This window comes from Castor canadensis, chromosome 2 (genome assembly GCF_047511655.1).
Source record: "Castor canadensis chromosome 2, mCasCan1.hap1v2, whole genome shotgun sequence".
Taxonomy (NCBI): domain Eukaryota; kingdom Metazoa; phylum Chordata; class Mammalia; order Rodentia; family Castoridae; genus Castor; species Castor canadensis.
The window spans coordinates 142179133-142201437 of NC_133387.1; the positions used below are offsets into that span (position 1 = coordinate 142179133).

At 41.7% G+C, this 22305-nt stretch overlaps 1 protein-coding gene across 4 annotated transcripts in view; it reads right to left on the reverse strand.

The window, feature by feature from the left end:
* Positions 1-22305, reverse strand: part of Myo5a (myosin VA) — a 203231-nt gene that overhangs the window by 6501 nt on the left and 174425 nt on the right. For all 4 annotated transcript variants that reach the window (XM_074065964.1, XM_074065965.1, XM_074065963.1 and 1 more), the window contains 7 exons: positions 14123-14269; positions 11682-11836; positions 7471-7560; positions 5706-5856; positions 3484-3766; positions 1675-1849; positions 62-142 (listed from right to left, as the gene is read on the reverse strand). In XM_074065964.1, coding sequence (XP_073922065.1) covers positions 62-142; positions 1675-1849; positions 3484-3766; positions 5706-5856; positions 7471-7560; positions 11682-11836; positions 14123-14269 — 1082 coding nt within the window. The remainder of the gene's footprint in view (positions 1-61; positions 143-1674; positions 1850-3483; positions 3767-5705; positions 5857-7470; positions 7561-11681; positions 11837-14122; positions 14270-22305) is intronic.

Below are 22305 nucleotides of genomic sequence, written 5' to 3' on the forward strand. Positions count from 1 at the left end.
AAGAAAAAAAAAAACAAAAAAACAAAAGACTGCTAATAAATCAGAGGAAAAGAGCTTTTACCTGTATGGTACGAATAAATGATACAGAGACTCTTTCTTCAAATTCATTAACTGGAGTATACAAATTCAACACTTTGACAATCTGGAAGAAATTAAATGGTTAAAGTTTTTGCAGATTATCAAAGACACATTGGGCCCTCACTATCTGGAGAACAAAAAGGATCTGTGCAGTCTCCAGTTCCACCTGGGGATGGGATGAGAAGGAAGAAGAAATGGAAGGGCACATTCACCTTTGTTATTTGAATTTCTAAAGGAGAAGCAATGTAAATTTGCCTAGCAAGTGTGAGATCCTGAGTTCAAACCCCAGTACCTCCAAAAACCAAAACAAAATAAAACAACATGAACAATAAAAGTGCCTCACTCCCATCCTCCCAGTCTCCCAAAGCAACAACTGCTAGCATGTCCTAAGGATCCATCCAGCTACTTTCTATACATATTCTGACACATGCTATTTTTATACACCTTACTCTCTTCATGTAAACACATGTATCTAGCTATACTAAAAATAAAAGAATTAAATATTTGTTTTGGTGTTGTTGGTTTTTTTTTTTTGGTGGTACTGGGGTTTGAACTCAGAGCCTCATGCTTGTTAGGTAGGCACTCTACTACTTGAGCCACTGCACCAGCTCTAAATATTTGTTTTGAATGTCTTTTTAAAAATCATAGTTTTTTTTTTTAACAAAACATAGTTATAAATGAAAAACCACAATGGTTTCTAAAGAAATTAACCAATTAGTTAGAGGATATTAAATTCTTTTAAAAATGTCAATTTCTTTTATAAAATGGTCACAATTCTTTTACAACAAAAACAAATATAATTTTCATTTTCAAGATACTTTTTTTTTCCTGAGTTAGGGTCTCGCTATGTAGCTCAGGCTGGCCTTGAACTATGGAACTCCTGCTTTAGCCTCTAGGTTTGAAGATTACAGTATAAACTAGCACCTGGCTTCGTTTGCAAGCTGTGCCTGCCAATACACTCATGGTCACTAGTCATGAAGCAGAGGGATGCTACTGAGAAAGCAGGAGTGCTGATGGGCTGTCAGGGGTCAGTCACACAGAAGCAGGTACTAGGGCTCTGAAAAGAAGGAGTACTTTTCCAAAGAAAAATTTGTTAAATAGCCTGAATAAGTAAATGAATAAACTCTGTCTACTGATTGAGTTTAATTACACTGGCCACAATTGAAGATTTTTATGTTAGAAGATATGTGATGAAAACTGGGATATTTTAAGAATCAGCACAGAAAATGACTAGGCAAAAGAAAGATGGGATGTTTATGCTGAGGCCTTGCCTCCTGCCATTGCATTACCTCAAATGCCCTTCAAATGGAAATGGTTTCACGCAGTGTAAGCGCCACAGGACGTCTATTCCATGAGGACAGGGATTACTTTCCTTCCTGACTATCCCAGTCCTGGAACACTGCACAGCGCAGTGTGGACACTACACGACAGAATAAATGACCATCACTAGCCCTGAAGTATATTAATTTCTGGTAAAATCTGCTTTCTCTCAGATCGTAAGCCCTACATATTCTGGACTGCAGATGAAGTCAGCGTGGAAATGAGCAATACCAATAGGTATCCTCTGTGTGTGTTTGGGCTAAGATGGCTGCGTACCTGGGCAGTTGTTAGAGCGCCACACATGGAGCAGATGGCCTCTGCATCGTCGTCTGTTTTCTTCTTCACTTGCAGAAGCTGTGCGGCCTGAATGAGAGGTTCCAGGGTTTCCTTGGCCCCACTATTCATCAGATTCTTGTCCCGCAGCCATTCTTCCAGTTGACTGACATTGTACCTACGCCAAAAGAGAGAGAGAGAGAGAGAGAGAGAGAGAGAGAGAGAGAGAGAATGTAAATTTGTTGAATGCTGTCATAAATGTCTTAATTTTGGGTGTATGGCCTTGTCAGTAAAAATGACAGGCAGTATTTTTGTTCAATTTTCTTTGAAATTTTCTTAAATCTAATCAGCTGTGCTTTAAAATTTATCATCATACATATTTATGAGGTTTATAATAATTATGTAAGATTAAATGACAAGAAAATATAATTCTCTCTAATAGAAGATGGAAACAAAGTCATTATAGGAAGTTATAAAACTTGCTAATAAATAAAAACAGAATAAATAATAATTGCACAGCTGACCAGGGAATAATTTCTAGCTTCTCTTACAATTTCAGACGTGGGTTCTTTTTACAGGGTGAGACTCAATAACCCTTTATGTGCTCTCTTTTCCTTAAGGCAAACTCCAAGTTAGATGACTGAATAAACAAATCCCCCTAACTTAGGCCTTGTGCCCAAGCTTCTCTAGAGAAGGGCCTGGGTGATGGAGATAGTGGTCTGAGGAAGCCCTGAGACAGAAGGAGAGAAGGCAAGGGAAGGTCTTGGGAGAGACAAAGACTCTAAATCGAGAGACACGAGAAAATACCCGGATGTTAAGGTTTCAGGGGTGGTCAAGCAAGGGACATGGATCTCATGCTAAGCCTGCAATCAAGGGACAGATAGTGCTTCGTACTCAGCAAATAGGAGGCTTTAAGGTATCACGTTGGGTGACTTCACATTCGTAGCAAACCTGTAGAGAACTAGTCCGACTCTTTGAATGGAAGGCATCGCCTTAATGTTGACAAGCAGGTGTGGGTCAGAATGAAAAATGTGAAAAGAACTCTAACGTTTTCTGAGAGTGAGTAAATAAAGACTTTTGTGGAAAAACTACTTTTTTCCTCTCTCAGTGAATATTCTGTTTTAAAATAAACATTTTGCAAAAAAATCAGTACTACTGCAATTATGAGGCTATGACAAGGAGGAATTTGGCATAAAATTGAGTGCAGCAGCTGGGCATGGAGGCAAACACCTGCAATCTCACCACTGAGACAGAGGCAGGAGGATCATGAGTTCAGGGTCATCCTGGGCCACATAGCAGGATCCTATCTCAAAAACAAACAGAGAGTAAAACCAACAACAAGAAAAGCTGAATGCAGCTTGCCTTAAAATTCCAGCGTTAATAAAAGAGTTATTAGACCTGTTTTTTGTTGCCTTAAGTGCAGAAAGGTATTTTGTCAAGATGCACTTCTAAAAGCAAATATTAGAAATCTTCATTGTAATTTAATATTTTCTTATTGTATAATCGAGGCACACAAAAGGAGAGGAAGCAGCTGTCTCCTGTCATTTTTGCAGCTTCTCCCCACTGTGTCACCTAAGGGGTTCTGCCGGTGAGCAGCTGTCCCATCAGGCAGTCAGAGGACCCTGTTGGCAAGCACTGACAAGAGCAGGACAGCCAGGCAAGAGGAAGTGGCTTGTGCCAGTTCTTCCCCTGCAGCCCGGCCACGTGGCACCATAAGGAGGGCTGACTGGAAGTGAGTCATCAGCACTGTGCACGCCTAGCTGGCCAGCTGGGCAGTGACAGGAAGCTGTCCCGGGACTGGCATGTGCTCACCTGATCTGCATGCCTTTGCTCCAGGAGCACATGTCCTTCCGCAGGAGGAGGTTGTTCAGGGTGACAGCCCCCACGATGTAGAACATCTGCTTGGCCACCTGCTTGATCAGCTCTGGGTCCATGCCATGCTGACACATAACCGAATGGAAGGAGTTGAGCTGCCGGAGGATGGAGTCCAGCGTGTAGGTGCCCTCGTCAGCGATACTGGACGTTCGCTTTCTGAGCCCTGTGGGCTTCACCCCAGACACGCCCTGAATCGTTTCATGCTCCAGCATGCCTGAGACTGCAGGGTATTTCAGTTGTTAGAAGAGAAGATTTGGAGGAAAGCCTGTTTCACACGCAGAGCTGCACACACATGCATGCGCACATGTATACACACACACCACACATTCAATTTAGGAAAATCATCTGAGAATCAAAATAGAGGGAAAAGTGACTTTATCAAAATAGGACTTCTGGATTTTAAACTTTAATGACGGAATCAACAAAAAAAAAAATCAATGATATGTTTTTTTTAAATAAGCAGCAGCAGCTTTGTGACAGTCCAGCGTGACATGTCTTGGGGAGTTTTTGAGAGAGGGAGGTAGCAGTGAGGGTTGAGATAAGTACTCTTCACATTTGATCTCAGAGGCAAAAACCAAAAACAGCCCAGTAAGAAAGGCATGACCCTGGGGAAAAGTCTTGCATAAGACTTAGAAGAAGGTGGTGGTCTGGAGCTGGAGAGCTGGACCCTTCTCTGTTCTGGCCTTCCCACAACAGCAGTGAGACTCTGGGCTTGCCTTGGCTTCCCAGGACCCATCTGCGCCACCCTCCCCACCATGCTCTCCAGCATGTAGCTTATGCCTCCTTTAGAAAACTTCTAAGAGGTCTATGCCTTGACTGAGAGCCCTTGAAAGCAGAGACCATGCTTAGCTCATTTTTATGTCTCCTTGTGCTGAAGTGAGCTCCCCCAGAGCCTCACCCAACTCAAAACATTTGCTGTTGCTGCTCTTAAATGACCAAGAGAAGGAAGCAGTTATTCAGAATGAGACAACTTAGAGGCAAACTTCCTGTTCAGCCAATAAACACAGGCCAAAGTAGAAGAAAGACTGGCTGGAGCCGACCCTCTGGCCTCCTGCATTTTGGCCAACTTAGATTGCTTTGGGGGAAAACGAGAAATTCCCGCCATCTCAGAGGCTTCCTTAGTCTCTTACATTGCCAGCAGGTTAATTGTGGACCTAGGAAGAAAACTGAGTATTCTGAGGCTTCCAGGGGAAGAGAAGTTGTGGAAATGTGGAAAACAAATGGGTAGGGAAAAAGTATAGCTGGGAACAGCCTAAAGGATCTACTGAGGGCTGGGGGGACGTGGCTTAGTTGGTACAGTGCCTGCCTAGCAAGCATGAGGCTGTGAATTCAAACCCCAGTCCACCAAAAACAAAAACCAAAAACAAAGTCTGCTGATAATTTGCCTGAAGTCAGTATTTAGCAACTTGAAAAAACTTTTTCTTATTCACCACCATTCAAAATTAGCAGCCTGCAATTTTTACATGGCTCCTGATTCCTATGTACAGATGTTGTAAATTCTAAAGGAATACTGACAGCGCAACATACAAACGAATCAGAACGAGTGAGTGCGCACATAGGAAGAGGGACACTGAACTGCACACTTAGTTGAGTATATACAAATAGAAACACACACACACACACACACACACATACACACACCAGCCACCCAGCTAATGAGAAACCACTACTTCACACCAGATTGCCTCTAACATTTCCAAAGGTACAATGAGTATCTGAGGCAAACCTCTGAGACCTGTCCTTGTTGCAACAGTGCTTTCTCAGTCCTTTCACTGTACACCATCCTGGAAAGTACAAACCCTTCCCCACCTCTTTGGTTTTCCATGGGCCCCTAGGAAGTCCTGCATGGTAGTGCTCTAGCCCAAAGTTTAAAGTGGTTTTTGAAAACTAGACAAGGGATTAAGTCTTTTGTGGATACATAGCATAACCTGATCTTAAGAGAAAAGCATTACACACTGGGGATGGTTTCTATCATATGGAAGCAGTGATTCTGGTTGCATCCCAGGTAGCCCTGGCTGCATTCTGGGATTCCTCAGCTAATCTTAGGTCTGTATTTTACTACTTTACATGCTCTGTATGAATACATGCCCTGAGATGTACAGCACTGGTCATTTATTGATGGGTATGTGGGGTAGATAGACTGATGATGCTGGCCTTACCGATCATTGGCTGAAGGATGTTCTCTAACACTCGCACGAGCTGCTGGTAAATCTGAATGGCCAAGTCACTCAGCACTTGCCGATACTCAGCCAGGTCAAAATTGGTGAGGCAGTGTTCATTTTGGCGAGATGTGTTGTGCTTCATGAAGCCCTGGAGTCACACAGAGCAAAGGCGTCTCTGTTGTTTTGCTAGCTTTTCATGCTTTTTCCTCTTTCCCAGGAGTTTGATCCACTCCACCCCCCCCCCCCCCCCCCCCCCCCCCCCGCAGGCCAGTAAATCATTCTCACATGCCGCTGTGTGTTTGTTTGCTTCCACGGCTCCTACTTGCACTTCTCTCTAGCTTTTCTTGGCAACCTAGATTTAAGCCTATCTATAAAGGCTTAAACAAGTTGGGGGAATTTAACTTAAAAAAATGAAAGAGTGTTTCTTTTCTAAAACAGCAGGTGACCGCCAAACACTAAATCATCTGAAGTACTAATCTCTTAACTTCAGCTCATTGAACATGGCCCTTGCATAAACACAGTGCCCAGAGGCGTATGCATCAACTTCTTGAATAGACCAGCTTCTACTGAAACTGCTAACCAAATGAGCAATGTCCCTTATTATGTTTCATGGTATCCACACCACGATTTTCAGCCAGAGTTTAGGACAGAATCTGATGGGGGCATTTGTTACAAGGAAAGCTAACTGGACAAGCAGATATTTTTTTCAGTCATTTTGCCTCTAAACAGGCTCACTTGACATTGCCAGGTGAAGGCAGTTGCTTATTTGGTGGGCTCTGCCCCTTGGCTGAGCACTGCCTCCCTACAGCCCACCTAGTGACTTGGTCTAGATGTGGGAACTGACGGGTCACAGCTCGTGGCCTGTCCTGGGAGTCTGAGGTCAGGTCCATCCTCTAGCTGTCTTGCTCATCTTTTTTTCCCCAACACTTGCCAGGACAGCCCTCAGCCTTGGGGTGACAGAGAGCACTAGTGAGCAGCTCCTCTGCCTATCCTCCTGGCAGAAGATGGGAGGCATGGAGGGTGGTGGGTGAGGGCCACAGGCTCTGTGATGTGGGCAGACCCAGAATCCAAGCTCTGCTGCTTCTGGCAAAGAGGACTTGGGCACATTGATGAGCCTCATTGAGCTTCAGTTTTGTCATATGTAAAACTGGCTATTAATTCCTACTGCACAGAGGTGGTATGAAAATTAAGTAATATAAATAATCTAATGTATAATAAGTGCTGTCAGGTATTTATTAAGGAGCCCTTAGTAAACAGTAAAGAATAGCTTACATAGCTTTAAAACATGTTGAATGAAGTCTATCAAATGATCAATGAACACACCACTACAAACAAAAGCAATGCAGAATTTTGGACACATCAAAAGACACATGACCTTACATTCTGTCTTGTCTTTGATCACCTTTAATGTACTGTGGTGAACCAAAATTGGTTAATTTCTTTAGCAGTTCAGTGTTCCAGTATTAGTTCTGGACAGCCTACTTTAAAATATAGACACAGGTTTCATTTCTGGTAACTATTCATCGACTGATGCTTATTTTGTTTTTGCTGCACTTTCTCATGAGCTCCAAGAGGAAAGAAGCTACAACAATACTCAGGTCACTGGTAGGTAGTGAGCACCAACAAAGATTTGAATTTCTAAGCCACCTTTGCGTTTGGCTTTTGAAATTAAACACGGTTCAACATTTTGTGATTTTAAAACTTTCCTTGAAAAGGTCAGAGAAAGTACAGCATGCTGGTTTTGTGGTCAAGGTTTTCTCACCTCTTCTCCACTGTACTGCTTCAAACAATGCAAAAAGCGGCACGTGTTAGACAGCCAGAAGGATACAGTTTCAAAGTCATCGCCTCTTTTCTGAAAGAGAAAATAAGTCTAAATTTGCTTTTTCCTTTGGGAAGTAACAACCTGAAAAAAAAAAAAAAGACTGAACAGACACGGAAGGCCCATTTCTGTCATGACCATCACAAGCTGTTCCAAAAATAAATCACACTGCAGTCTTATGTCATTGCTACAAAAATCCAAATACCAGGTTTATCAGCTTTTTGTTACTTTCCTTGCCATGGACTGGGTGCAGAGGCTCATGACTGTACCCCAGCTACTTGGGAGGTAGAGGTCAGGAGGATCACAGTTCAAGGTCATCTTGGGCAAAAAAGTTATCGAGATCCTCCCATCTCAACAAACAAGCTGGGTATGGTGGCAAGCCCATCTCCATGGGTAGCACAGGGAGGATTGGGGTCCCAAGCAGGTCCAGGCCAGGGGTAGGGTGGAGAGGACAGAGAGGGACCCTACCTGAAAAATAACCTAAATAAGAAAGGGCTGGAGGTGTGGCTCAAGTGATAGAGCACTTGTCTGGCAAGTGCAAGGCCCTAAGTTCAAACCACAGAACCATCAAAAAAAAAAAAAAAAAAAAAAGTACTACCATTCAGTTGATGTTAACTGGTCTTTTACACAGAACAAATTCAATCCACTGTTGACCTGAAATCACTTCCCTTAGGGTTCGTAAGGGAATGAGAAAGAATGGGAATCATAAGTTTTGTAACAAAGAATATAAAAAAAGAGTCTGAAGTGCTCAAACCCAGCTTGGATTAAAAATGCTGTCAACAATAAGAAAAGGTCTGAGCAGTTCCAGAGAGGAGATGGAGGAACTCCTGTACTCAGCAGTAGAGCCAGGGGCAAGCTGGTTGGCTCAGCAGGATGGGCCACAGTGGAACAGAGAAGAGGAACTCTGCCTGAAGAAGCCTTGGCGCTGGGAAGGCTTCTCGGGGGTTGAACAGTAGACATATGTGGAAATCCATGAATTTGTGAACAAAACCACTGACTAGTCTAGATATAGGAAGTCCCAGGACACAGGCCATTCTGAGAATGTCTGCAGGCTGACTTAACTGGACATTAGCAGAGGTGGGCTAGGTGAGTGCTCCAGTGACCCTGCCACGGCCAGCCTGCCACCGCCTTGCCTCAGAACCTGCACTGATGGTCTTTGTCAGCTCAGTCCAGAGCCCTGTTAGGAACACTTGTAATTCAGTCTTTACAAGGGTTAAAATTATTCTTGTTAAACCTGCATTCAAGTCCTGGGTTGATCTATGATTGGGGGTATCATAAAATCATGTTCCTAAAACTGGAAGATGGTATAGCTAGCTCTTTCATGTATTTACCTAGTAGTAAAATGAGGACTTGAGCTTGTCAGCTCGTCACTGTACCTATACTAATGAGTCCCCAGGCTCCCAGCACTGTGAACAAACAAATACAAATAAATAAAAGAAAGAATTACCAGGTAAAGTTGCTTATAACCTAAGGAAAAGACTCGAAGCATCTGTTCTCATTGTGGGATAAACTACTCTTAAACTTAAAAATATGTTTTCTTTCACTAGGGTGCTCTCTAGCTTCATTTAAATGAGATACTCTATATTATTTCAAAATAAAAGATCGTAGCCAGTATCAGTGGCTCATGCCTAGAATCCAAGCTACTTGGGAGTTGAGGCTGGGAGAACTGAGGTACAAGGGCAGTCCAGGCGAAAAACTTCATGGGACACAATCTCAACCAACAGCTGGGCACAGTGGTACACACCTGCCATCCCAGCTACACAGGAGGCTAAGATGGGAAGACTGCAGTTCTAGGTCAAATAGGGCAAAAAGTCCAGGAGACCCTATCCCAGCCACTAGTCAGATGGAGTGGCATACACCTGTCATCTCAGCTATGGTGAGAAACCTAAAATAGAAGAACATGGTCCAGGCCCACCCTGGGCAAAAAGCGAGATCCTATGACAAAAGTAATCAGAGAAAAAAGGTCTGGAGGCATGGCCCAAACAGTGGAGCATCTACCGAGCAAGTACAAAGGCCTGAGTTCATACCCCAGAGCCACCAATAAACAAAGAAATAAATACATAAATAAAATATCATTTACATGCTGAGTGTGGTGCACTCCTGTAATCCCAGCACTTGGAGGCTGAGGCAGAAAGATCCTGAGTTCTAGGTCAACCTGGGCTATGTAGTGACACACTGTCTCAAACAAAATGAAAACAACAGAAAAACCAAAACCAAAAGATCACTTACTTCTCTGGAAACTTTAAAAAATTTAAAACTGAATAGCAATTCTACTCAAGAAGTTACTAGGTTGTTTGTCAAAGTAATATTTTTACAATGCACATACTGTATTTGGTCAAAATTAAATAACAATTTAGTTTCAACTGCCTCACAGAGAAAACAAAATGAATTCAAAGCTAGTTTCAGTTTTTGATTTATTAAATAAAAATGACCTGTTAGCTAAAAACTATGAATTCTCCTTATGCTTTTATGCTGCTTTAGAGCCCACATAAAAAAACAATTGTTAAAATCAACAGAGGGACAGAAGACACTCTACAACTTGAAACAGGACAGGAGACAGCGCGTGGACTTCAAGTGGGCTGCGTTCAGGTACATAGTCCTTTTCAATCCATAAACAATATGCTGCGATAATCTATAAAACTAGGTAAATGTGTCTTGCAATTAGGTTGGGAGAGAAAATGTATCGTTTGTTAATGTTTGTTTTTGTCTATGTTGAGAATAGCAGACTTACAGTCCACTGAAGTGCAATGCACATCAACATGCCAGATATTATGTAAGTTATATTCCAGAGACGTGCATCAATTTTTAAATGTTAAATCCTCAGAAACCCCACGCTTTCGTAACCACCGTGGACTGTAGCTATACAGAACAGCTGCACCACAGGCGGTGAGAACCAGCATCCGTGGAAGTTCGTGACCAGAGCTGGAGGGAGGGAGGACTGCAGAGTGGCAGGGGAAGTGAAACGGCTCTACAGATGGATGGCGGTGATGGCTGTACAATTCTGTGAATGCAATTACTGCCACAAAACTGTGCATGTCAGAAAGCTGAAAATGGCAAATTTTATGTTATGTATATTTTACCACACTTTCAAAACTTCATGCAAGACATTTTGGATGAGAGTCCCTGGGGAATGACCACTTACTTGCCTTCTTCCCTAATGCTCCCACTACGTTAGATCATCAGAGGCAAAGAATCAGGAACATATTACCTGAATTTCTCAAGAAGCACTGAGCTAAAGAACTAAGTATAATTGTTTTTCATTGAGCCAAGAGGTGGATTATACACGGTGACTCAGTGACTACTGAGTTTTGCAGGGCTTTCTGTTCAGTTATATAAATGCTGCTGCCTTTTCCAAGTCTTTCTTCTCTAATAGCGTCTCTGTGCTGCTTCTCATATGGAAGCAGGCATTTTAGGTAACAGAAAAGATTATGGGATGAGCTGGAGAATTATGGGACCAAAAGCCGGAAGAGGGGCCAGACATGATGGTGCATGTTTGGTATCTTAGCTACTGAGGAGGCAGAAATCAGGAGGATTAAGTTTTGAGGCCAGCCCAGGCAGAAAGTTAGCAAGACCCCATCTCAACAAATAAGCCAGGTGAATTAGTTCACATCTATAATCCCAGCTGTGTAAGATACAAAGGCAGGTGGATTGAAGACCAAGGCTGGCCCTGGGCAAAAATGCAAAACCCTATCTGAAAAATAAAGCAAAAAAACCCAATACCTGAGGGCCTGGCTCAAGTTGTAGAACATCTGCATAGCAAGAAGCTCTGAAGTAAAGCATTACCACCAAAAAAAAAAGTTAGATGGAAACTTGGTCAGACACCTTTTTGTATGCACGAGCCACGTGTTACTGAACTGAGCGTCTGACTTAACAGACTCTGTCCTGTATATGGTCTCCACTAAACATAAATGTTTAATTTACTACAAATAAAACCTTAAAGCAGATGATTTCTGCCCGTGAAGAAATTTAACTTGCTCCACAATTAAATGCATTAATTTCAAATTAACTTTGAAAGAGGTTGTAAGGAAGAATGTTTCCGACAATGGAAAGTGTCTGTAACTTGCATTTTTGCCCACGTCTAAAGAAGAAAAAGCACCTCCGTGCAGACTGTCATCATCAACATCCATTGTGAGAAATCCTGAACACAAACTGACCTTCAGCACTTTTTTGATGCTGTTAATTGTTGATGTTAGCAGAGACCTGACTTTCTGATCATCATTCAGGTAGTCAGCATGTCGAACACACATAAACAGGATATATGCTGGTAGCCCTGGAATCAAATTGACTGCTACGCCACGTGGCTTCAGTTCTGAAAAAAGAAGAAAGGAAAGACAAAATTATGTAACACTGAAAGTCTTTGTGAGGCATGCTTTGTGAGACATAAAAGTAGGAGTTCAATCATTCAGGGTAAGTCATATGAAAAAAAAGGATTTTAACAGTTCATCAAGTGGAGAAATTATTGGGTGTGGAAACTAAATGTATCTATATAAAATTTATGTATCCTGCCTTTACTTTCCCCCTTGGACTCCAGTCCTGTGTACCAAGTGCCTTCTTGATGCCTCTGCTCAGGTACGTCAAACTCATGATTCCCAAGGGAACCTACTCTCCTAGTGGACCTCCCCATCAGGAAAGAGGGTAACAGTTCAATACTAGGAAAGACACAGAATAGTGAAGGGGAGATTCCAGCAAAGGAAGGAAAGGATGGGACAGATGACAAGGAAGTGGAAGAAGCATTTTGGAGGGGTCTCCCTGTTTTTCAGGTTATGAGCCTTGTCTCCTTTGATTCCTTTCTTTTCTTACACCACATACCTCATTTGTCACTGGATCCTGTTGGCTCTTTCTATAAACGATATTCAGGCCTAGCTACCACCCTAGTTTAGGCTACCATCAGCTCTTGGATGGCTACAACAGCTTCCTGCCTGGTCTCCTGGATCCACCCCTTACTCCCCAGTACTGTATCTTCCATACAATGGGGAGAGTGTTTCTTTAAGAAATGTAGGTCAGATTATGTTACTCTTCTTCCGAGAATCCTCCAAGCAGCTTCTCACCCACTCATTTATAAAATCTGAAATCCTCATTGTGTTTCCTGTGACCTAGCCCTTACTCTTCCCCAGCCTCAGCTCACTCTGCTCCATCAAATGGGCCTCCTTACAGCTGGCTGAACATACAGGCATGCTTCTGCCCCAGAGCCTATGTACTTATTATTTTCTGCCTCTAAAGCTGTTTCCCCAGACATCAGCATGACTTGCCTCCTGACTTCCCTTGGCCTCTAAAGATTGCTTTACTAAAGAGAGTTTCCTGATGAGTTTATATAATACTGTACATCTGCCTTTCCTCATTTTCCTTTTTCATCCCTCAAACCATCGCTTCTGAAACATCTTGCTAACTGTAGATCACGTTGAATCTGAAGCAACCCTGCACCATAAATAGCACTAAGTTTAATGCCATGAGCCCAAGGCATGTTAAATTAGGTATAATTACTGATCACAGTGCTGTCACCCTGGCACCCAGAGGGAGGAAAGCCATGCAAATACTGAAGGAAGCTTTTAGGTTTTTCAGCACACAGCTCATAGGTACATGTGTTCTCTCCTCATTTACCCCTCCTATAAAAAGTCTTTTTACAGAGCTAGCAGGCTCACACCCCTCCAAAATGCTTCTTCTGCTTCCTTGTCATCTGTCCCATCCTTTCCTTCCTTTGCTGGAATCTCCCTTTCATTATTTTGTTTCTTCCCTAGTATTGAACTGCTGTTCTCAACATATTTAGTCATAAGCCTCTCTAGGGAAGTAAGGAAAACCAGAAAAATTCAGGACCCTAAATGGCCTACAGCAGTGGAGTTCAGCTGTGGTTACCCTTGAGAATCCCCCGAGAGGTCTCTAGCAAAGTACTACACATGGCCAGGCTCAGCTCTCTAGAGGTGGAGGACTATATATCAATACTTTCAAAATCTTCCTGGATGGACAGGGGTATGGCTCAGCAGTAGCTTGTCAAGCATTCTCGAGGCCCTCACCTCGACCCCTGAAGCTGGGCTTAGTGGTACAGGCCTGTAATCTCAGCACTTGGGAGATGGATTCAGGAGGATTGCAAGTTCAAGGTCAGCCTGGACTACATAGCAAGTTCCCAGTTGGGCTGGGCTAGGTAGGGAGACCCTGCTTCAAAACAATAACAAACAAATAAACCAAAATCCCATAACCCCACACAGAGCTTCCCAGGTGGTTCTAATATTCAGCCAGAGCTGAGAAGGCCTGGCCTCAAAGGACCCTGGGCTTTTGACTTTGCATTTGAGAGAGCATGGTACTGTTGGGATGCTAGCAGGGCCCCACAGGGTATAGTGTGTAACGGTGACTACAGGTATATCTTAGTCAGGCTCAGCAGCACGGGCTTGTAGTCCACTGGTGGGAGGATTGCTTGAGCCCGGGAGCTCAAGACCAACCTAGACAATACAGTGAGTTCCCAGTATCGAAAAAAAGAAAAATTTAAAAAGAAAAAACAAAACCAAAAGGAACTTCAGGATTGACTATTTTAAACATTCTAACCAATCTTTCCTACTGTCAACATTATCAGAAAGCCCTTTTATCCCATGTAGAAAATACTTGCCTAGAATCAGGTTCTTAACAAGCTTTTGTTCATCCTCCTTCTTGTACTCCAGCATTCCCTGGAAATCCTTCTCCTTCCTGGGAATGTTGACGGGACGGATTGGCTCATCGATGATCTGCCCAGGAGATATGTTCTCCATTTGGCCCACTTCAGGAGAAAGGAAAGAGAGGAAAATGTTTTCCATAGGGAAGATGGGAGGGTTCCATGTTGCTCAAATTTTAAACTAACTCTATACCAAGAAACTTGGCATATTTGCCATTCAGTTATCCTCTCTTAAAATATTGCTTTCTGCTAAAATTGGGCAGATAGACAGCAAAATTAAATGATAACGTTACTCTCATGGCCACTGAGCTTGGTACCATTAGCATCAAATGACCTCACAGAACTCAAAATTGTTAAGCATTTCTGTAATAAGGTTTACTTCGCAATAAGATTAAATGCCCAAAAGTTTGTGGTTTAATGTATCTATAACTAATCTGTACTAATGAGAAGTGGTTAAGTATATTTAGACTATGACTTACAGAAGGAAAAACAACATTCTACAAAGGGCAGCAGCAGCAAGAGCACCTTCAGCTCTAAGAATCCAGTCATTAAATGCAAAAGAACATTTATTTTAAGTGCATCATTATGTTCAGTTGAAACCATACCAAGATCACTGGGAGAAGTGTTTCTTCACTATTGGTGTGAAAATGTATTATTTCCCACAAAGGCCTCGTAAGGCAAATACCTTCCTCTAATTTCCAAAGAAATCATTAGCAAATAAAACACATTATTTAATACTTATGGGTTTTTGTTTGTTTTTAATAGAATGCTAAAAGTTCCAACCCTTTTAGGTCTTACAAATGGCCACTGTTGTCAATGGCAGTAGCTGGAGCAGAATTCTGCCCAGGGTGAATGAAGAGCAGTCTCCATCTTCATCTGAGAACTGAGCATTGAGTGGGATGCATGGGAAAGGGAAGGGAACACATGTGTTATCACAGTGGCGGTGGAGACAGGTACTAGTGAGCAGGTTTTGTACTTTCACCTACAAGAATGGGAACAGTTAAGAAACCTACTTAAGTGCAAACACAATGCGGATCAGATACAAAAAACATTAGGAAGTTGCTGCTGTCTCCCCACGTAGGGGAATCAGTAGTACTTCTTGTACCACTCTGGGCAATTTCCTTTGTTAGTTCCTTGAAGCCAGTTCCAGGGAAAAGGTCATCGCAGAGAACACAAGTACCTGCCAGTGCTCTTGCTTAGGTGGCACTTAGCCCGGTGACACCCCACCCACCTCATGATGCAGCATCACACACTGGGAACACCGGTGCTGAGACCTGGCTTGGGTGCAGTCACCAGCACTAAGGTATCTAAAGAGTGATCAGAATGGGATTGGACACATCGGGCAGTGGCCACCTCCCATACTCTACCTAGTGTCACAGGGGCAGGATGCCATGTGAAAGCCACAGACTAGCAGTAAAATGTCCTCTACGCAAGAGAACAGGAGACTCAAACTGGTCGTCATTTCTGGAGTCAGTTTAAATGCAACACCACCAGGACTGACGAAACTGTGGCCTCCGCAGCCCATGGACTGCTGTTGCATGTGAAAACAAAGCAATAAACCCGACCATCTAGTCACTACTCACTTAAAGCCACACATTATTTCAAGAGGGGAAACTGGGAGGAGGAAACAAATCCAACATATTAGGTTTATCAATAAATGTACACATTTGGACTTCATGCAACCGAAAGAGGATACTTTAAATTTACTGATTTTGTAAAATCTAAGATGCCATTAATTAGGAGATATGCCATTTGATATAACACTAAAAAAAGGAAAACTACTGCTAATCAAACTATAAATCACCAACAATTATAAGACACACTTCAACTGTGGAGATGCTATGCACCTCAGAACCTATGGAATGTGTGAATATTTTCACTAAGCGAGCTCATGCTTTAAAAGAAAGCTTTACTTTTTTTTTTTTCCCCAGAATCTCAAACCAGGATATTTTTAGTTCTGTATGAAAATGTCAGACAAAATTTGCTATCTTTTCATTAAACATTTTCTTTTTGCCTTTGAGGTATTCGAAGAGACTTAAGTCTTCAAAACAAAAAAGTCAGAAAGATTTTGATTTATTTACCAAAATTATCTACTAATTAAAATAAAATGTCAACCTTCATGTAGCATCAGAAAAATATACAGACTGAAAAAGATAGGCCAGAACAGCACTCCAATTTTCAAACACTCAAGAGACCGTGGTGATTGCTGTGATTTGAATGTTTGGTCCCTCCAAAATTCATGTTGAGATCCCATCCTCAGTGCATCAGCACTGAACTGCAGGAGTTTAGGCCATGAGAGCTCTACTTCTAGAGTTGGGACCTCTGCCTTACAAAAGGGGTTATAGGAGCTGGTTAGGCCTTTTCCCTTCACACCCCTCCCGTCAAATGAGAACACAGTTTATGTCTCCAGTGGAGGGCGCACAAGGCACTATCTAGGAAGGACAAACCAGGCCCTCACCAGGCACTGAGGCTGCAGGCCTTGATCTTGAACTTCCAACATCTTGAACTATAGAATAAATTTCTACAGCTTGTGAGTCCCCAGTCTGAGATATTTTTAGAGCAGCACAAATGGACTGATGGAGCAGTCATTTAGCCCAGTGCTCTGTCTAACGCAGGAATCCTTCTAGAATCTGAATCAATTCCGATTTCCTTTTCTACATTCTTTGCAAAACTGAAGGGAAAATATTCCTCAACATTTTTGTCTTGGAAAAGGAAAGGAAATTAGAAAGATCTTCTAGAAAATATACCTCTCCTCCCCTTAGTACTAGGAAGGTCTTTTTTTTTTTTATTCATATATTCATATGTGTATACATTGTTTGGGTCATTTCTCTCCTGTGGCCCCCCCTTTCTCCCCCCACCTCCTCGTTTCCAGGCAGAACCTGTTCTGCCCTTCTCTCCAATTTTTTTGAAGAGTAGACATAAGCAATAATAAGAAAGACAAAGCGTTTTTGCTAGTTGAGATAAGGATAGCTATACAGAGAGATTCCTAGCATTGCTTCCATGCACAAATGTGTTACAACCCGAATTGATTCATCTCTACTGACCTCTTCACTACTTCCTGGTCACCTTCCCATAGACCTCTGTCATTTTAAGGTTACTGTATTAGCTCCTATGCACTGGGGACATCAAACACTTTAAAGTTATGGGTTTCCTACCATTCCCTATTCCTTCTGTATGTGTCCTCCCTTTAGCATGTGACCCAAGTCTAATAATATTACTGGATTTGTTTTAGATCTAAAGTCCACATATGAGGGAGAACATACGATTTTTGGCCTTCTGAGCCTGGCTAACTTCGCTTAAGATGATGTTCTCCGGTTCCATCCATTTACTTGCAAATGATAAGATATCATTCTTTTTAATGGCTGAGTAAAATTCCATTGTGTATAGATACCACATTTTCTTAATCCATTAGTCAGTAGTGGGGCATCTTGGCTGTTTCCATAACTTAGCTATTGTGAATAGCGCTGTAATAAACATGGGTGTGCAGGTGTCTCTGGAGTAACCTGAGTCGTATTCCTTTGGGTATATCCCCAGGAGTGGGATTGCTGGATCATATGGCAGATCTATGTTTAGTTTTTTAAGAAGTCTCCATATTGTTTTCCAGAGTGATTGTACTAGCTTGCATTCCCACCAGCAGTGAATGAGGGTTCCTTTTTCCCCACATCCTCACCAACATTTGTTGTTGGTGGTGTTTTTGAAGACAGTTATTCTATCAGTCAAAAGAACAATGCAGGAGGTATCACGATACCTGACTTCAAACTATGTTACAAAGCAATAACAATAAAAACAGCATGGTACTGGCACAAAAACAGACATGAAGACCAGTAGAACAGAATAGAGCACCCAGATATGAAGCCACACAACTATAACTAACTTCTCTTTGACAAAGGCGCTAAAAATAAACGATGGAGAAAAATCAGCCTCTTCAACAAAAACTGTTAGGAAAACTGGTTAGCAGTCTGCAAAAAACTGAAACTAGATCCACGTATATCACCCTATACCAATATTAACTCAAAATGGATCAAGGATCTTAATATCAGACCACAAACTCTAAAGTTGATACAGGAAAGAGTAGGAAATACTCTGGAGTTAGTAGGTATAGGTAAGAACTTTCTCAATGCAACCCCAGCAGCACAGCATCTAAGAGATAGCATAGATAAATGGGACCTCATAAAACTAAAAAGCTTCTGCTCAACAAAAGCAATGGTCTTTAAACTGAAGAGACCACCCACAGAGTGGGAGAAAATATTTGCCAGCTATACATCAGACAAAGGACTGATAACCAGAATATATAGGAAACTCAAAAAACTAAATTCTCCCAAAATTAATGAGCCAATAAAGAAATGGGCAAGTGAACTAAACAGAACTTTCTCAAAAGAAGAAATTCAAATAGCCAAAAAACACATGAAAAAATGCTCACCATCTCTAGCAATAAAGGAAATGCAAATTAAAACCACACTAAGATTCCACCTCACTCCTGTTAGAATAGCCATCATTAGCAAAACCACCAACAACAGGTGTTGGTGAGGATGAGAGGAAAAAGGAACCCTTTACACTGTTGGTGGGAATGTAGACTAGCACAACCACTCTGGAAAAAAATTTGGAGGCTACTTAAAAAGCTAAACATTGATCTACCATTTGATCCAGCAATACCACTCTTGGGGATATACCCAAAAGACTGTGACACAGGTTACTCCAGAGGCACCTGCACACCCATGTTTATTGCGGCGCTATTCACAATAGCCAAGTTATGGAAACAGCCAAGATGCCCCACCACTGATAAATGGATTAAGAAAATGTGGTATCTATACACAATGGAATTTTATGCAGCCATGAAGAAGAACGAAATGTTATTATTCGCTGGTAAATGGATGGAATTGGAGAACATCATTCTGAGTGAGGTTAGCCTGGCCCAAAAGACCAAAAATCGTATGTTCTCCCTCATATGTGGACATTAGATCAAGGGCAAACACAACAATGGGATTGGACTATGAGCACATGATAAAAGTGAGAGCACACAAGGGAGGGGTGAGGATAGGTAAGACACCTAAAAAACTAGCTAGCATTTGTTGCCCTTAACACAGAGAAACTAAAGCAGATACCTTAAAAGCAACTGAGGCCAATAGGAAAAGGGGACCAGGAACTAGAGAAAAGGTTAGATCAAAAAGAATTAAACTAGAAGGTAACACACACGCACAGGAAATTAATGTGAGTCAACGCCCTGTATAGCTATTCTTATCTCAACCAGCAAAAACCCTTGTTCCTTCCTATTATGGATTATACTCTCTCTATAACAAAATTAGAAATAAGGCCAAAATAGTTTCTGCTTGGTATTGAGGGGGTAGGGGGAAGAGGGAGGGGGCAGAGTGGGTGGTAAGGGAGGGGCTGGGGGCAGGGGGGAGAAATGACCCAAGCCTTGTATGCACATATGAATAAAAAAAAAGTCAAAAAAAAAAAAAGAAAATGTGGTATCTATACACAATAGAATTTTATGCAGCCATGAAGAAGAACGAAATGTTATCATTCTGAGTGAGGTTGCCTGGCCCAAAAGACCAAAAATCATATGTTCTCCCTCATATGCAGACATTAGATCAAGGGCAAACACAACAAGGGGATTGGACTTTGAGCACATGATAAAAGCAAGAGCACACAAGGGAGGTATGAGGATAGGTAAGACACCTAAAAAATTAGTTAGCATTTGTTGCCCTCAATGCAGAGAAACTAAAGCAGATACCTTAAAAGCAACTGAGGCCAAAAGGAAAAGGGGACCAGGAACTAGAGAAAAGGTTAGATCAAGAAGAATTAACCTAGAAGGTAACACACATGCACAGGAAATTAATGTGAGTCAACTCCCTGTATAGCTATCCTTATCTCAACTAGCAAAAACCCTTGTTCCTTCCTATTATTGCTTATACTCTCTCTTCAACAAAACTAGAGATAAGGGCAAAATAGTTTCTGCCAGGTAGCGAAGGGGTGGGGGGGGAGAGAGAGGGAACAGGGTGGGTGGTAAGGGAGGGGGTGGGGGCAGGGGGGAGAAATGACCCAAGCATTGTATGCACATATGAATAATAATAATAAAAAGATAAAAAAAAGATAGCCATTCTAACAGGGGTAAGGTGGAATCTTAGCCGGAAGGTCTTAGGTTTAACTGAGAGTCAGGTAAGTTCCCACAAGTTGGGTTCTAGTCCTGCCACCTAACTGGCAAGACTTTCGGTAAGTCTCTTATGAAAAAAGTAACTGATTTCTAGAATATTTTCAGGTCTAAATTCCTTGATCATAAAAACTGATCTCCTTAAATAAATGCAGCACATAGGAGGAAGCAAGAGTTGGGTTATTTTAAAAACAAAAGCATTTAAGTGTGCTGCAACGTGTTTGAAGAAAAACAGAAACCTTTAGTTATCAGAAGATGCTTTGTTGTATGAAGGTGCCAGGATTTTCCTGGCATAACAGGGAGTTTGGGGGATGAAGAAAGGTGTTGGAAGAGCTTGTCACCTTTACTTAGTAAGTTGAAAGTGGCGGCAGGCACACTGCCCTCATGTAGTGCCTAGTTGTGTTAAGTGTCTACTTCATTTTATTCTCTAGATATATGTATCATATAACTCAAAATATAACCTTTCTTAAGAACTATTCTCCCTTTTTTTGGGCTCAATCTAGCAATTGTCTTCTCAAGTGTTACTTTTAGCTTTATAGCTATCAAGATAGTTGAACTGATAAGTTTGATTTCTGATTTTTAATGGCCTAAAATTAGTAACATCTGAAAATATTCTAGCCTATCTCTTTAATTAAAATATACATATCAAAGAAAATTGATTAAAAATGTAAAATATGCAATGACTTTTCAAGCTATCCTCATTTACTAATGTATGGCAAAGGAGCCATTAGGAGTTTAACTAATAACCTTACAAATACCCTTAAAATCGGTTTTTTCAAGCAAACACTGTTGTCTGATTATCACCTCATGATATGATTAGTGCACAGTTTAGTGTAGAAAGTTCTCTGGAAAAAAAAGACTTTAAAATACTACCAATAAATATTATAGCCCGTGTGGTGTGATTCAGAGGTTGAAAATTTTTAACATATGAATCACGTAATACTAGTGAATTACATATAAAATATTCCTACAGAGTATATTTCTTATTTCTAAAGAATCATTTTGGAATTTGTACATGCAAAGGAGTAATATCCTTTTTAAAATAAATATCTATGGTCCCACATTCAAATATTTTGGTGACTTATTAATTCAATCAACAAACATTTATGGGAGGGTTATCACAGGTCAGACACTATGCTAGCTGCTGTGACTGCAAAGAGAAATGAGCAGTGGTTTCTACGCTCAGGAAGCTCTTGATGTATTATGAAAGCCAGTAACTCAAACAGAAAAATTGCTAAAAATATGACAATGAAAACCACAGAGATGGGAACCAAATGGCTGGGCAGATGTCTGTGTGCATGGTCACAAAATGTTGCCCTTGAGGATATGACTCTGGTCTCAAAGAATGAGCAGGGTCTGGCCAGGAAAAGGAAGGCAAATAGAAGGAATAGTTATGACTTGGCCTGTTATGGTGGAGGAATGAAAACCACACTTAACAGTTAATCACAGGCCAGGTGTTGGTGACTCATGCTTGTAATCCTAGCTACTTGGAAGGCTGAATTCAAATGGATCAAAGTTTGAGGCTAGCCCTGGCAGATAATTTGTGAGACCCCCCCCCATCTCCAAAAACACCAGAGCAAAATGGACCACAGGTATGGCTCATGTGGTAGAGTGCCTGCTTTGCAAGTGTGAAGCGCTGAGTTCAAACCCCAGTGCCACCAAAAAAAAAAAAAAAATAGAGTTCATCATGGTGGAGTCTCTTGATAATTCCCTGTGATGGGGCTCTCCATGTTTTGAGCCAAGCAAGAACTATGCAAAGTGACATCTAGTGAATAAGACGGTGGTCAGGCTGGGCAGAATGATTTCTGGTCAAAATGGTAAGTGCTCGTATACATCTAAGGCAATCCCATCCTTGAGTCTGCATCTCTGTGATGTTGTGAGCAGTGAGAAGATTGTTGGGATGAACTCAGAATCTGGCTTTAGTCTGACTGACTGCTAGATCCCTGGCACCCACAACTGTGCTGAACACACAGCAGGAGCTCAAGAAAAA